The sequence below is a fragment of the Aptenodytes patagonicus genome, chromosome 6 (genome assembly GCF_965638725.1).
Source record: "Aptenodytes patagonicus chromosome 6, bAptPat1.pri.cur, whole genome shotgun sequence".
Taxonomy (NCBI): domain Eukaryota; kingdom Metazoa; phylum Chordata; class Aves; order Sphenisciformes; family Spheniscidae; genus Aptenodytes; species Aptenodytes patagonicus.
The window spans coordinates 70,302,659-70,320,031 of record NC_134954.1 but is presented as its reverse complement, the minus strand read 5'-3'; the positions used below and the strand labels follow the sequence as shown (position 1 = coordinate 70,320,031).

The 17,373-nt window shown below is 34.0% G+C and overlaps 1 protein-coding gene across 3 annotated transcripts in view; it reads left to right on the top strand.

The window, feature by feature from the left end:
• The window catches only part of LRP1B (LDL receptor related protein 1B), a 780,133-nt gene that overhangs the window by 714,359 nt on the left and 48,401 nt on the right, over positions 1 to 17,373 (top strand). For all 3 annotated transcript variants that reach the window (XM_076343117.1, XM_076343116.1, XM_076343115.1), the window contains 6 exons: positions 1,026 to 1,267; positions 7,245 to 7,468; positions 7,736 to 7,842; positions 11,150 to 11,266; positions 13,664 to 13,837; positions 14,393 to 14,518. In XM_076343117.1, coding sequence (XP_076199232.1) covers positions 1,026 to 1,267; positions 7,245 to 7,468; positions 7,736 to 7,842; positions 11,150 to 11,266; positions 13,664 to 13,837; positions 14,393 to 14,518 — 990 coding nt within the window. The remainder of the gene's footprint in view (positions 1 to 1,025; positions 1,268 to 7,244; positions 7,469 to 7,735; positions 7,843 to 11,149; positions 11,267 to 13,663; positions 13,838 to 14,392; positions 14,519 to 17,373) is intronic.

Sequence of the window (17,373 nt, the reverse complement as noted above, 5' to 3'; positions counted from 1 at the left end):
TATTCTAGAAACACAGACACAATTCTGAGGGCTTATAATTTAAAAATCTGGGAATCATTATCCTACATCTGAATTTTTCACAAGCTTCATTTCCATTGTAATACAGTTAATGGTTCCCTCTTTCCCTCATTGATACTTGCTTTAATGGAACTCCTCTTCTTACATTTAGCAGGAGTGAGGGAAGAAATGATTTTTGGTATTTCATACTCATAAGGAGGAAATGTATTGGACAGACATTGTTATAAGTTGATTCTCTATGGATAAATGTGATATAAATTAGAAATCTAAAATATTGCAAGTGCATTCTAATATATCCAGTAGATTTGAAACTTCCTCAAAACTTAATGAATAGATACCAGAGAGCATTTTCTTATGAATAACATATTTTACAACATCTGAATCAAGATGGTAACTAGGTACCCATAAATACCACCCATTCACAGGTATCCATAAATGTTAACTATCTGAAATGAGGAGGTATAAGGTACAACTGCATATGTTCTGTAGCAGCTTTGGTCCAGTTTGCTCATGTTACAGTCAGTTTCAAAAATTCCCTGCCTTCACTAAAGATAGGATCATTCCACTTCTAATTTCCAATTAAGCAATTTAAAATAATGCTTATTAGCAAATTTGTGTTCCTTTAATATATACATTTAGTACCCTCTAGACACAACATGCATATAAAAATATGTAGCGATTCATATGGGCTTAATGCATAATATCCCCTATTTTTGTATACTGCTTAAAGTGTTCAAATTCTTATATTACATATGCCTTAAAATATAGTCTTAGGTGTCACAATGCGAACGTGGAGAGCATTGGAGTAATATATACTGGTATCAGATTATGAAGAGTTGCATTTCTTGCCCAGAGTATGAGTGTTTTTGCAGTCATCAACAATCAGAAAACGATTTTAACTTAAGAAATTATATCAGATAAACACCAAAAAGCTACTTGAGTGAAAAACACTGATTTTGCATTAGTTGACGTTTACCTTATTTTTGTTTCATTATAATAACCCCTAGGCTCTGAAGATCAAGTTCTCTATGTTGCTAATGACACTGACATCCTGGGTTTTGCATATCCATTCAACTACAGTGATGTTCATCAGCAAATATCACATATTGAACATAATTCAAGGATAACTGGAATGGATGCATATTTTCAAGGGGACATGATTGTCTGGAGTACTCAATTTAATCCAGGAGGGATTTTCTACAGAAAACTTCACGACAGAGAGAGAAGGCAAAGTAACACTGGCTTGATAGTAAGTGATCAAAATCAAAGCTTACATGATACAAATTTCTTTCAAAATACTTTTCTATTCTGATTGTCTAGAATGTGCTGACTTAATAAATTAAAACTTCTATCTGATAATGATTTCATTCAAATGGTATGTATGCCTACTAATGCCTTTCCATTCAAGACTCTGACAGACTTGGTCGAGTCTCTAAGAGATCAAAACTATAGTATTTAAAAAAGTTTTCTACAGAGAAACAAGCAGTATGTTAGAGGCTTTGAAAGACTGTATACCATGAAGATTTTTTTGTTTTAAGAGAGAAGAGAGGATATAACAGACATATATAAGCAACACATGGTTTAAAGACAGGCATGAACTTCAAATACTTAGAAAACAGGGAATGTAGATAGGCCAAAGACAGCCCTGATTTCCATAATGACCAGGTAAACAGTAATATTAGCAAGCATATGACAAAGATTTAAAAATTAGAACAATAAGTATTTATTCCTTTATATGTTGAACTGCATAGTATCTTCTTTTGAATAAGCATAAATGTAATTTTGCACTTTACAACAGAAATGTGGATTTTTATAACCTAGGGTAATTTCAAGTGGTCTTTACTTGAAAATAAAATAAATGCAGATTGATACTCATTTTGCCTAATACATTTCTACAAAACTCTCAAGGAAGTGTTAGTGCTGAACTGAAGATAACAATGTGACCTTTACATTGGTGTTTCTATAATGCTGTAAATTTAGATTTTTGTTTTTTTTTACTTTTTATTAAATGTGATGGCCGAGGAGAGTTTTTAGTTTTTTCTTGGCCAGTAATAAATCAGGTTAGAAATAACACCTGTCTGGCTGTTTCCTTAAATTTAGGAGAGGTAACAGGGATGACCTTATATCACATGAATGCTTTTATATACCTGGTAGAATAAACAGCAGTAGCAACAGTAGACTAATCTTTCATCTATCATTCAACTCTTACACATCTAAAACCACTTCTAAGTACCTTTCATCCAACGATACTTCCTTTGCAAACCATTACATTCCTGACCTTTGATGCCAGCAGGGCAAAAAGCCTGGGGACGTAGACTCCAATGGACATGAAGATACCTTGTGTCTGTGATGGCATGTATATGGGAAGAGAGGTTAGAAACCAGCACCTCCATCTGCCCAAAGAAGAGGGTCTAGATTTTGTTGACAGAAAGTGTATGTAAAGTAGATCTAAAATAGAAAATTATCCCTAGCATTTCTAGTAGGTCATGTATGCTGTTTGAGTTTTGGGGAAGGATACTTTGAGAACCTGAGTGTGTATTCAAGATGTGGAGTAATTCTACTGTGGCATTTTCTCATTTAAATGTGGCAGGTACCTGTGCCTAAGAAATCCTGATAGACACATCTCTGTATCGAGTTCATTATTCGAAAATAACGAACTTGTAAAGTCTTGTAAACTTAAAGTGTTGGGGGGTTTTGTTGTTGTTTATTTATTTTATTTATTTTTAGTTAATATGCAGATGCCTTCTGCAAGGATAAGTGTAGTCTGCTGACCCACAACCTCTCTAATGGAGCTACACTTTCTTACAAGTCCATAAACCTGAACATAAGCTTCCTTGAGACTTCTTCATAGTCCAGGGGTTGAAACTTTCGTAGCTGATTTGCCATTGTCTCCCTGTTTAAACTAATAAAAATAAAAAGTTCTTAGAATTACTATTAATTTTCTGAAATGCTGAAATACTTTTTGCTTTTCATATCTCTGTTTCACCCTTATGCCAGAACACTTTCTAGTCACTTCCTCTTAATTCAGAATTATTGAAAAAAGTATGTTTGTCTTTATACACGATTTTCCCCGTAAATCTTTAGTGCAGGTAGGTGCTTGTGAAGATGCTTGATCCAAGCCATACAAAGCTTTTTTACAAATCTGTATGTGGAAAATGCACACGCTGTGTCTGAATATGTCTTGGACACATTTCATTTATATTTGTGAAGCATTACTTCTCATTGTGCTAAACTATTCAGAATATTTTCCCAGCATTATCTCATTAATACTCAAATATTATTGCCTTTATATATAACTGATCAGTAGGTTAATTGGTTTCGTAGTGTTGCTTTAATATTGTCACTTAAATTTGGTTTTGAAAAGCTTGAGAATTCCTTAATTTTAACACAAGTTTTTTAATGGATATGTTTTCAAAGGTTACATTATAACTTTTATATCTAGACTTTGATATGTAAATCAGGACAGTAAACTTGAACAAAGTCACCCGCGTTTCCAGGTAATTACATTAATGCAAAAATCCATCTCGACTGAAATTGCTCCATGGAATTAGCATATCAAGAGCCTTCCTCAGAGAATAGCTTTAAGTATCTCTTGTATTTTTCTGTGAAAAGGGATTTAAGCTTGGTACAAATTGAAGCATTAAAGGAAATAGTAAATATCAACTCTTCAGAGTTTATTGACAGATGCAGAAGAGGATTGTATTCCAGTTGAGTTAAGTCAGTGTAAGTGAATTGGTGATAACTGGTGCAGCTGTTTACTGGCATAATCCTTGGAGAGATGTATAAGTTATCTGAGGTGAATATTCAAGAAGAATATTCAAGAATGACTTGCCACTTCAACTCAAGTGCTGTTTTTCATGGAGGAGGACACAAAGCTGAATATTAAAATAATTGTACCATATAATAGGAAGAAAAACATAGGTTTTGTAATGTATCCAGTCAGTATATTAGCAGCTTGCTCCGGCCCCGCTGTTCTGAGAGTTTAACAAGGACCCTTAACCACTCTTGTGATATATCCACGTATATACTCCCAACGTTTGCCCTAGGGGCCAGTGAAATTCAGTGCATCACTGTGAATGGAAACAATTTCTAGACTGTTTTCTCTAAATAGCATTAATTTATGGTTTTACCTTAAAGCTATAGCTCTGTATGGATGAACTTTATGTACTTAGGAGACCCTCTCTTTCTGGCATCAGCTGGTTGGGATTTTTAAATGATCCTACTTACGTAATACAACTGGTGGTTTGATGAACCATTGCACCTACTGGGCTGCTCATCTGTCGAGGAAAACTTTCTGTTTCGGCGAGTAAAAGTCTAAAAGTTTTCTAGTATTATGGTTTCTCATTTATTTTTACTGTTCTAATAATATATCATTAGATAATGTATTATTTTTAATGAAGATATTTTAAGCAACAACAAGTCATTGGTTTACTTTATTTCACAGCAATGCCATACCAAAAACATCTGTAAAGTAAATAGGGAAAATACTGCTTCGCATGTGCTTATGATATAAATTAGATTTGTCATTTAGTCTTCCTGTGTTAAAATGCTAAGCATTGCAAGGTGATGGGCTTCTGCTGCATGCGTGACATGTTTTCTCCAGTCAAACTCAACTTTTGGGACTGAAAATTTTTCTGTGATCTACCATTATATCAAAATGGTTTCCAAATCCAAGCTCTTACTGCAGCTTCTTTTTTTTTTTCTTTGTTTTTCTTTGTTGTTGTTTTTTTTTTTTATTCTTTTCCTTTAAAACAGGTTTTATGATAGGCAGCTGTTCTGATCAAAAGTTGTCAAGCTGACATGGTCTGTAGTTGTGCAGAGACTACCATACTATAAAAGGCGATTAGGTTTCAAACCCCAATTTCTCTAGTAAGTTGTAGTACGTTATATTTAGCATCAAAGTGGGCTAAAATAACTGTAGACAACATTAATGTGATTTTGTTCTTGTATTTTCATCCTTATTCTATATGCAATATCATTCTTCAACATTAACATAATCCAAATAAGCTATTAGGTAAAAGCTCATTTACAGTAAGTAATTCTCCTGGACAGTATGAGAAGATGCATAAGACATCAGAAATATGATGTAGCTAGGCTGAAACTTACTGAACACAACTGAGAATTACATCAGCTAGTGTTTTTTATTCTCTTTTTTTAATTGCTTACACCAGATGGCTGCTTTCCATTTCTTCTGGTTATCTCCTTGTTCATTTGATCTTTAATATGCACCCCAGCATTACTGGAATTTCACTTCTCCTGTGTAGTTGAGAAGAATGAGAAAGGGTCAGTGTTCGTAAGCCACCCGACCTTGTTCCAGAATCTTTTTAGGATGTCCCTTTGTCTCATCTGCTTCTACTACCAGCTTTTTGGGAACCGTCTCTCACTCTGCATGGTAACTCCTATCATGTGTTTACCAGGTTCCAAAAAAAGCAGTCTTACTGTCAACGGTGGTTCTTGGACAGTCGAAAGAAAGGCAGGGGACTGTGCTGTCCATGATAGCTGCTCTCCTTTTAGAAGATTATTTCGTTCCAGCCTTGTAGGCCAGTGCCGTTAACCCTCGCAGTCTCCAAAGTAGTAACTGGAGATCTCCAGGTTTGACAGGCTTCTTGACACAGGTGCCTGAATATTACCCAGAATTAAAAGGAGTTTGGATTAAAAATACAGTGACGCTTATCTGCAAATCCCCACATTTTTGGGTATCTTGTCCTTTACATGAATGTTGCTTGGATAATGTAACAAAGAAAAAAAGAGGTTGTTGCATGCAAATGCTACATTTCTTGGGGGGGGGAAAAAAAGTTTATTTTCGTGGTATTTCTGGAAGCATATGCTGCCAGTATCATCATTTCATAACAAAGAATTATAATACATTATTTTGTTTAACTTTAAAAAAATGACTGTGACCCTGTTTTTAAAGAAATACTCTTTTGTAAATGCAGTGATTGATTTTCCTGCTTTAATATTCATCTAAATAGAAAGTCAGTGTTCTGTATATCTTTAGAACATGCATTCTATGACATTTTTGCAGAATTAAAGGTTTATGAACAATGAACTATCTAAATTCACCCTTGCAGTCCTATTGTTTCACCTAGAGAATGAAATGACCTTTATTTTATGATGAAAATAGTCTACAAATGTCTTGTGGTATTAGGGAACTCTGACACCTGAGGAAAACAAGTTATTTTAGGATTTTCTTTCCTGATTTTTAGTTAAGTAGCTTAGTAGCATTCCATTACTGCATTTGTCAAGGAATAGACATTTTTTCTTCATAATTTAACTTGATGCTATTATAGGTAAACAGGCAAACAATTGCATATGTATTTAGCTCATGCGGGTCTTGGATTTTTTTTTTAATATATGCTGCATTCATGTTAGAAGTAGTTGGGTAGTCCTATTTTATAGATTTTACTCCTCTCTGCAGGAATTCTAGTAAACTTTAGAGAAACTTGTTCATATATACCTCCTATTTGCAATATGAACTTCTATCCTTAGGACCATTTATTAGGATCTAGGCCTTACTGAAAACCGTGAAATCATGACAGAGATACTACAGTTTACAATTTTAAAGTTATAATCAGTCAAGCCTCTTTTCATGTGAAGCTGAATATTGCACTAACTCAAGTTTTAATCGGTGGTGGAACACAGGAACGGTTAACAGTAAGGGAAGAGAAACAGTTAAAAAATCTCCTTATAATTGCATACTAGCATTGGTCAGAATACAGAGGTAATTTTATGCAGTTTTCTAAATTCATCCTTGCCAGACTGCTGAGCAGCCATACCTCAGGAGCGTCTCAAGCACCATTTTCACCAAGGACTTTGGGATGGGACGACATACCATAGTTCTGCATGGAGTATAATAGCTGTATAATCTTATTTCTTCCTTTTCCTCTCCTTTTGAATTACACTATGTAACATTTATTTGCTTCAGTATCAATAGTTCAAGTAGTTCATGCCTAAGTGCCTTTTTCTTAATGTAGGTAGCCTTAGACTTGAGAAAACGGGTTTGAACCATTGACTTGTTCTTCTGCATTGAATAGAACTGTCAGCAGATCACTTAGAGCTTATCTCCTACAGGTGGAATTTATGCTTTCCAATGCAGTGTTTTTAAATATTTCCCCATGTTAAAGGTAAAAGTTACTTAACTGTAAAAAGATACATAAATCCGTGACTATGCAGCTGCTGTGAAAGATCGTTTCCGTAAATCTGACTTTAACATCTGTTCCTTTTAGTGTCCAGAATTCAAAAGACCTAGGGGCATTGCTGTTGACTGGGTTGCTGGAAATATTTACTGGACTGATCATTCCAGAATGCATTGGTTCAGCTACTATACAACCCATTGGACTAGTCTGAGATACTCCATCAATGTAGGTCAATTGAACGGACCTAACTGTACCAGACTCCTTACAAGCATGGCAGGAGAACCATATGCAATTGCTGTAAATCCTAAAAAGGGGTATGTATGTTTCAACATTACTCTGTTTTGGTAATTCAAACAAAAATGCAAAGTAGAGTAAGAGAAGTCAAATGATGACTACAAATGGCTAAACTTTGCCGAGTCACGTACTTAACTTTCCTGCTCAATTTACCTGTGTGTAAATCAGGATCAATTATCGCCCGTCTTTCAGGTAGGTTGAAAGGCTCATAATAATTTCATATCAGTGAAGTGTTTTGAGGTTCTGTATAGGCATCCAGCTTATTTTTATATGTTTAATACTTTTAGGATGATGTACTGGACAGTTATTGGGGATCGCTCTCACATAGAGGAGTCATCTATGGATGGTACTCTGAGGAGGATATTGGTTCAAAAGAATTTACAGAGACCTACAGGTATACAGCTTATCTATTTTTCCTAATTACATGGCACTTGCGAACTCAGTGTAGATTTGTTGGCTGAATTCCAGTTTCTGTTTGGGGAAAAAAAAAAAAAACAACCCCAAAACTTTTAAAAATATGTATTCTGGTTATTCATATGCAGTTACTAATCAAATTCTTAGTTCTGTTTTCAAATGATACATCTTAATATGATGTAAACTTTTGTAACAAAGCTTAACGTGATGATTTTACAAAGCAGTACCAAAGGACTATATATGATCAGTTAAAATATGATTTGTTCAATACCACTGAACAAGCAAAATCAATTAAGGGAACACCAGTTAGTGGTAAGACACATTTTTTAAGAATGCATATGAAATCTCACAGCCTATTCTAGCTACTTTCCTGAATACACTGCAAAATAGTATAAAACAGGGTTTAGGTATTCAAAGAAGCACCAACTTAATTATCTCAGTATTTTACAGAACTATTTTGAAGCTTGACAGTACATGTTGAGATCTTGTGAATTACCATTAAGACTCCATTGGCAGGATAAAAGTAATTTTTATGACAAAGGAAATGATAAATCCAGAATGAAATGTCTCTCTCTCAAATAGCAGCATCCTGTCTTGAAACCACAAATGATTTGTTCATGACCCGTTTTCTCGTGCAATATTCGATGTTTCTTCAGGCTTACAATGATAATTTGTTATTATTGCATTGCAAATTAGGGGTTGTCCAACTTTCGTACGCATATCTATTGAAACATAGGCTTCTTTCAAGAGGATGCTATCTGAATATCTAAGCGTCTCAGAAGCTGCCACTATCACAGCAACAAGTAATAATATTTTAACAGACTGTTAAGTCCCGTGCTAAGGTGGGCTTATAGTGTTGCATATGCAAATTACACTCATCCTTTAAAGAAACACTCTTTTTTATTGACGTGATTAGATTGAAATATAGCAACTTAAGAAATTACATGTGTGATAAGGAAAGCTTTGAGGAGAGGAAGCTGATGCTCCTTAGGTAAGTAAGAAGCACAATAGTAATAATGATGAAAAATACAGTCAGTAGTAAACTCAGTAAGAAGCTTCTGATTATTCAGACTGAAAGACAACAGAATATTACGTTTATCAGAGCTGTTACGTATTCTTTGCTGAACTTCTTATATAAAACATTGTGAACATATCAGATACACAGATCATTACATTTCATTCTAATTGCTGGAATTATGCATTTTTGTCTCTTATTATCAGTCTAGTTGATTGCCAAGGTTATGTCCTATGGAGCCAGTCACCACTTCTGTGGTCATTAAAGGGCATTTAACATCCCCCTCCCCCCCCCCCTTTTTTTTTGGCCATCAGTATTGGATTAGTGAATTTATTGAATTTTGTGGGTAGCAATGGTATCAAACTTATCTGAAAATGCAAATATTTACTTCTTCCCTGACAGAAGCAGAACTGCAAGAGCTTTTTTCATAAAATTTCCCTTGATATATTTTATATAGAAAGATTTCATATAAACATTTAACCAGACCTCTGTCTCCTTACAAGGATGCATAAAATGAAAATTAAGAAAATTAGCAGAATTACCAAAAATGAGCAGACTTTGCAAAGAGGGAATTTCACAAATGCCTTGCCACAGTATTGCATTTTCCTGTACCTACTGCCTGAAAACACTTTTATGGCATCCTTCTGTGTTTTTCTTCCTTTACTTCATGGTAGAAAGTAGATGTTAATGGAGTCTTTTAAATTTTTTGTCAGATATTTCACACAGATACATGTCTTTGTAGAGGGAATGCAAAGAAAGAGTTCAAGCCTTTAATATTTCCTCCCAAATGAGACTTTACGACTATTGTTTAGATGAAGTTTAAGTTTTTACTAAACATCTGTGTTCCACTGCTCTTAAATTTATTACTAAATATGCCTTTCCTATTTCAAGTAAGAGAGAGAGTTTGAGCATTTGGGCTTGACTTCACAGGTTTTACATAAAAATGACTATCACAGGAGTGCTACATGTATAAAGCAAAAAGAAGTACTTTTTTACATTGTGTTATCTCTGATACTGTGAAAGATATATTGAGTATGTCATTTATTTATTTTTTGATATTTAAATATTCTTACTAAAATGCAAAGAATAATTTAAAGCTGGAGAGTGGGGACTGCTTCTAAAATATTCCCCCTTACAGGTACCATGTATCACACAGAGTTGACACATTGTGATTATCTTTTACCAGAAATTATTCTCTTTAGCTGTATGCCTAAATACCAGTGTGTCTTTTAAAGAGGGGTTTTTTAATGGAGTTGCAAATGTAAACATACTTCACTGGCCTATGCGTCAGACTTCCTCCGCTTCCTCTCATCTATCTGTAGCTGATTAATTTATGACCTCAAGAGGAGAATTTTTGCTGTTATGTATAACTTCTTTTGATGTGTTTTTTCTGACTTACCTACTTACATAAATAGGAAGAAAAAGACTTTTTCCCATTCTTATTAAAAATACACTACAACTTCAAAAGCTCAGAATTAAATTATTTTATGGTTCAAATGTGTTTTCAGGCTGAAGCTTTTGACATGACCTAAAATGGCATATTAATCATTTAATCATCCTCTATGAAACATGGACTGCTTGATTTAACTATTTAGGTATTGCCCAGAGGCTGGGTAGTCACAATGTTATCTATCTTTTATTCTCATTTGTGCTCTCAGTCACTCTCTTGTGCTTTCTTTTCATATATATGTGAATATATAACATCTGTCAATATTGCTGTTTAAGTCTTGCAGCACTAATGTAATTAAATAATCTGATTTTTAATCCCATAATAATTACTGCATGTGAAGTATTGGTGATAAAAAATAGAACACACTTATAAACTTGTGGAAACAGCATAGGTTAGGAAGACTCTATGAAATCTGAATGCCTTGTTTTTTAACGTGTGGTCACACTGGTGCTACTGCTTAGAAATCTATTGACATAATAGATTTTTTTTGTTGGTAGAGCAAATTACAGGATTAGATTCTATATTTAATTCCCACCTGGTATATATCCCTACCTGCTGAGGATAATGGGTTTGAAAAGGTACTCACCTTGGAAGAATAAGTTAAAGAAAGTAAAAACCCACGGTTGCCTCAACCGGTTTTTAACTGGAAGGTTTAAGTGGAAGGTGTTGTATTTTATTCTCCTTGGTTTGCAGTCGTGTTTTTTCATTATCACCATATTTTGTGTTCAGAAGGATATGAATGATATAAAAATGTACAGATACATAAAAATATTAATTTTTTTCAGGTTTTATATACCTATTTGAACTTTATTTTCTTTGTAGGTCTCGTAGTTGATCAGTTCAGTCAGCGTTTGTTCTGGGCTGATTTTGAATTGTCTGTTATTGGCAGCATTCTTTTTGATGGTTCCGATTCAGTTGTGTCTGTAAGCACTAAACAAGGTATGGAGAGCTTTTATATAACATGATTTCTATTTTATTTTATTTGGCTGAAGTTTCACTATTCAGAGAAACAATGTAAGCAAAAAGCAGTGATTATTAAGCAATATTCATTGCTTTTGTTAGACTATACTTCAGATATTATCTAAACATAGATATTTAAGATAAGATAACTTTAGCTTTAAGATAATCTGGTAAAGTTACTTTAGGGGAACAAAGATTCAGTGATATGTGCAGATCTCCAAGTTTGTTATCTAATCATTAGCTTAGGTATTATCAAATAACACTGTGATTAATATTTGTGCTTGGCCTCACTTGGACTTACATAGCAACGGGAACACCTTGACTAGTTAGAAATTAGAGCTGTCTGCATTGCACAGGAATTGTACAGTTTATAGGACAGTTGACCTGAATTAGTTCTGGGAAAAATAATGGGTTTGGCTTTCAGGTCAGTAAGTAATCACAGAATTCTGCTAACAGAATGTGAATGAGGAAAGTTCTTTTCATAAGAAAAGAGATTCTGGTTAAGCAAACTTTGTTTTTATAGAATTGCATGTTGACTTTTTAACAATTTGATAATATATGTAACAATTTATGAAATTTGAGTAGGAAAGAGAGGAAACATTAAAAAAAATTAACAATTTGAAAGCAGGCTTTTTGGGAGGATTGCTTAGTGGGCAATTGCTGGTGGAGTTTCATCACGATGATATTACACCTAGTGCTACTGAGTGTTTTAACCAATGATCTGGAATTCACCAGGGGGTTCTGGAAGATACTAGGAAAAATCTCCCATAATCCAAATTGAGCAGGACCAGATTTAAATCATCTTATTCTGGTTCAATAGCATTTTATTTCACAACTTGGATCAACATACATGGAAGTAGTCATCTCAAGAACGATCACTTTGAGTGTAGGGATCTGACTACAACCTCCTGTAACACTGAACCACACCGTGCAGATGCCTGACCAGAGATTTTAAAGACAGTAACTCCTCCTCTTAACTTTGCTTGCACCTCCTTTGGTTATAGTATTTCACGGTGGCTAGTCTGTAGTCTATCGCAAAACATATACTTAGTGCTTGTGCTCAGTGCTTGTGGCTGGTACGAAGACTGTCAGTATCCTAGATTGTGTTTTAATGTGTCTCAATAGTCATTTGTATTTTAAGAATAAATGTGAGGTTATTCTTCTAGGGAAAAAAAAGACACAACAGTGCTACAGAATAGAAGGCATGTAGGTTGATGACTCTGAAAATATTTTATAGTATGGAAGGGCTATACTACGCTGTGCCAAACACAGCAAATCTGGGGTTTATAAAGGGGAAAGTGGAATGTAAAGACTTTGTTGCTTCCATACATAGCAGTTAATACTGAAATACAAGATCACTAAAGCAATGTCACCTTTTGTCTCCTGTTGACATTTGTAGTAACTATGGAAAAATTAGAGAAATAAGACCAAAAGAAAATTGGGGGAGTTTAGAAATTGCTTTCCAATGAGACTGAAAACTTCAACACATTTAATTAAACAAGCATAAAATAACAGATTAGAATTCATAAATATTTTTATTGAAATAAAATACTGAGTACCAAGTACTGACAGAATGGAAAAACAGTAGGAACAAATAAAGGCTGATAATTGAAACTAAATAAATACAAGTGAAATATAAAACCATTTTTACAGTAAATGGGGATAATAGTAGGAACAAGGTATCACAAGGAATGGTAGATTCTGTTTCTTTATGGCTTCAAATCAAGAAGAGATGCATCTCTGGCAAAGAAGTTTTAGTCAGAAGCTATTGCTTTTTTACATGGGTAAATGTGTGAAATTCTGCAGCCTGTTGTGCATAGGAAATCCAACTATGTGATCTAATTGGCACTCGTACCTCTTAAAAATGAGAAAGTTGTAAAGTCTTAACATTTTATTTTGCATTAATTTACTATGATTATGAATTAAAATAAGTGTAGTACAAAAGCTAGCATTTCAAATATGTTAAGAAGGAGCCGAAGAAATGTTTTGTCAGAATAGTTTCTTTTACGTACAGCAAAATAATCTGTTTCTTCCTTGCCACATACTTCTAGTTAAAGTGTTGTACCTAAGCATGTTCTAATTAGCTAGTTGTTACTGTAGGGTTTCCCTACTTTTCAATAATCAACCAGTTTCTGAGGCTGAATTGTGTGGAAAGCTAATACAAAGCTTGAGATTTTAGTTGTGTGTAGTATGGGAAGAGTTCCTTTTAAGAAGATTGCTTTTTTAAAGGCAATCTTTGTGGGTATAAAACAAGCTGTCTGAATAATAATGTCTTTAGGTAGTAATTGCAATAATGCAATTGAAGTTGTTATTAAAACAAAGTTGTTTATTATTTGAATATGAATATGTATTTGTATTTATTCATTTTTATTTAAGGTTTACTGCATCCACATAGAATTGACGTTTTTGAGGATTACATATATGGCGCAGGTCCTAAAAATGGTGCATTTAGAGTACACAAATTTGGCAGGAGCCTTGTAGAATATCTAAGTGTGGATGTTGATAAAGCAAAAAGTGCCTTGATTTTTCACCGCTACAAACAAATGGACTGTGAGTAAGCATAATTACTTTAAACTCAGTATTGAGCAAGTTCGCCTCAGGGGGGAAAAATAAAGTAACCAAGTTGTTTAAATATAAAACAGAACCTGATTGTACAAACTGAAAATAGTTTTAGTCATATTTCCTTATATAAGTTTGATTTAGATTTTTTGATGCATTTTCTCTCATTTGAAAGGACATTGGACAAATGCTTGCCTTGTGTACCCACACTGTAAATGAGGTATAAAAAAATTAGAAGAGAGCTGAACACAAATACCTCTAGCCACATTCAGATGAGGCTTTTTACTGCATATTACCAATACATTTTTTGTTAATGGAATAAATTCTATCCTGGTGTGAGTCTTGCACTGCCGTGAGTCTTGCACTGCTATTTGAGTGAGTGCATTCGCTGACTTCAGGCTGTTGATATCCTGGAAACTGGAAGTGTATCAGAATTTTTATATCTGATTATTTATTTTCTTTCCTAGTTCTAGAACACAGTGTAATTCTAAAATAAATAAATAAATAAATAAATCAGTATTTTTAATATTTTGTCTTTTTAAACAGTGCCTAATCCATGCTTGGACCTGACATGTGAATTCATTTGTTTACTCAACCCTTCTGGTGCAACATGTGCTTGTCCAGAAGGAAAATCATTGGTGAATGGAACATGCATTGATCAGAGCCTCTTAGGTAGGTATTGAAAACCGCATGAGAACCAGAAAATAAACTACCGGTCAGTTTTTGTCATTGCAAAAGGCTGACTGCCTGCGAGTTAAGAGTTTTGTGATGTTGTTCAATATAAATATTACTTATCTGAAATGGAAACGAAATATGAAGAAGCAAAACACCTGATTCAAAAAAAGTGTTTATATTCATCAAAATGAAAAATGAGCTTTCAGCTGAACTGATACAAGATGATGTTTAAAAGTGAATGTGTATATATATTCACCAAAAGAAGTTTGAAAAGCTCTGAAGCGTTTTGGATTCCAAATTAAACATTAACCATTCAGGAGGAAAAAATAACCTTAAAGACTATCAAGAAACACCTCTGCTTAGACTGCAGAAATAGTCAAAAGGCAGTAAGAGCAGCATAGAAAATAATAATGACTTTGAAGTAACAGGCAAAAAAGAAAGAAACAGCTGAAATATTTTTATCTAAAATTGTATCTTTCAGTAACATCTATAATGACTATAAGGTAAAAGAGCTACTAAGTTAATGCTATATTTTAGGGGGGAAAATATCTTCTTTTCCATAGAAGAATATTATTAAGTATTCTAAAATTATTCACACTCTAACTGAGGCCAAACCTAAGGTGGTCAGACTGCTGGAATGAATTCTTAGCCAGCTTGAATTTTAAAAGGTTCTGGAAATCATAGAATGGGATTTCTTATGTGTATGAGAAGTCAGAATGTATTAGGATGTTTTTCTAATGTTTAATTCCAGGCTCAGAAGTGTAAGTGATACATATTTTGGCGAGATCCTCAGTACTTAAAATGCTCAATTTAGCAATTAAATTAATTTACCTGAAATGTCATCATTCTGTGGAGAAAATCTCATTTATACTGCCTAGTCTTTAAATATTGAAATAACACAACTGTGTTTTAGTGGTTTATGATGTGGTATTAATAAAGCTATCCTGTCTAGCAGCATTTCTCTTTCTGTATCAAGAAATTTAAGAATAATTTAGAGAGTAAAACAATATTAGAAAACTTGTCCTAGATAACAACCCAGTCATGTTTTTTGCTTATGTAGGAGTACAGTGTATGCAATGCATTTACAGTACCAACTTTTATCTGTACTACACCATGCTGTAGCAAAAATACAGTAAATGAAAGCTTTATTACTGTACGCTCTTGGCTGAATACCTATCAATGTGTATTGATGTAATAGCTATATAACTATAAAGTAGTTTACAGCTGTTTTACAGCAATTTCCACTGTTAGGGGAGAAGTGATGTCACTGAAGTAGATGTAATAGAAAACAGTAGTATACCATACAGGGTTTCTAACTCTTGAGACAAATCAGTCTAAACACCCTTTGCCTTCAGAGAGCATCCACCCTCCCTGCCCCTCCAAGTGTCAGCTCTTTGTTCATCTGAGATGGATACTTGTCAAGATTTTCTGCTGATACGGTACCACCTAAAAATTATTTCAAATGGCCCATAGTTACTACTGAGGTGTTGAAGAAAAGACAAATGAAAGAATATTGTTTTTCACTGGTGATTGGTAGTAATTTGAACCCGTAACTTCAGTAATGCTACAGTTTTACTAGTGGGGCAAAGGATTATGCCATGGTAGAAGTTTTCAGGAAGGTATGTTTTTATTAGAGAAAGATCTGAAGAGGCTTTTAAATTATTTCACTGCTGGTTGTAATTTTTTATGGATAGACAGAGAATGCCTAGTGAAGCATTTTTAATATATTGATACTTTTCAGTATCTTCCCACAACTGCAATATCTGTTATGCCTTTTTAAAGGGCTGCTGAATAAGTGTTTCTTAGTTTTCTGATTACAATTATATTTCAAGTAATGTCTAGCATAGGTTTTTTTGTACATTTTTTTCTTGTATGTTATTTTTGTAACAGTAGATTGCAGGTTTTGTAGCCTCACAGATTATAAATTATGACTTGAAACTAGCCTCAGTGTCATAGCACACTAACAAGTGTATGTTTTTGCACTATTTTGACTTTTTAAAAAAAGTATGAAGTGGATGTTAAATGTTTGTCTCATGCTGACACTCCACTTAGGCTTCCAAGATCAGCAGAGGTTGCTGGAAAAATCAGAGTTGACCTCAAGATCGGCATCTTGAATTAATACAGGTTTGTAATTAATGGCTGGCTGACAACCCACTTGCCATTAATAGGTCACTAATAGCCTGCAAACAAAAGACAAGTCAAGTTCTAAACCAGGTTCTTTTCCTTTAGGAAGTTATACAGTATGGAATAAAAAAAATAGGAGCCATAGTCTTCCTTTCCTTTTCTGATGAAGAGCTAGAAAATGTATCTGAAATATTCCAAACTGCATACATTCAGCTTGTTTAAATCTAGCATTATATTGTCTTCGATGTCTCAGAACATTTTTGGCATAGTTATGGATGTCAGCAACCCAAAACAGCAATTCCTGCCTTACATGGCTGTCAAAACCTGTATATTGTAGAAGAGTGACCTGACATTAATCCAAAGAGAGGTTGTATAGTCATACTTTTTTGTTGGTCTGCAATGAAATCCTTATTCAAAGTCAGCTGAAATATTCCTGTTGATTTTGGTGGTCTTCCGGTTTGTCCGTAAAAGAATGAAATCCAGAAGATTTGAGAGACATGAGGATCTGTGAAACACTTTTTAACTGATGTCTTCATTTGATTTTTGTTACTGGTTTGATCACAATGCAATAGTTGTATAGTAGATAGGTTACAATGATTTACGTACATTATATTTTATGTGTTCAAAAATAGACTACCACTAATTTACAGATCTGAAAACTCAGCTTTTTAAATCTCTCTTAGTTGACATCATTCATGTAGCAATAGAAGTGAGGTGTACTAGTTGTT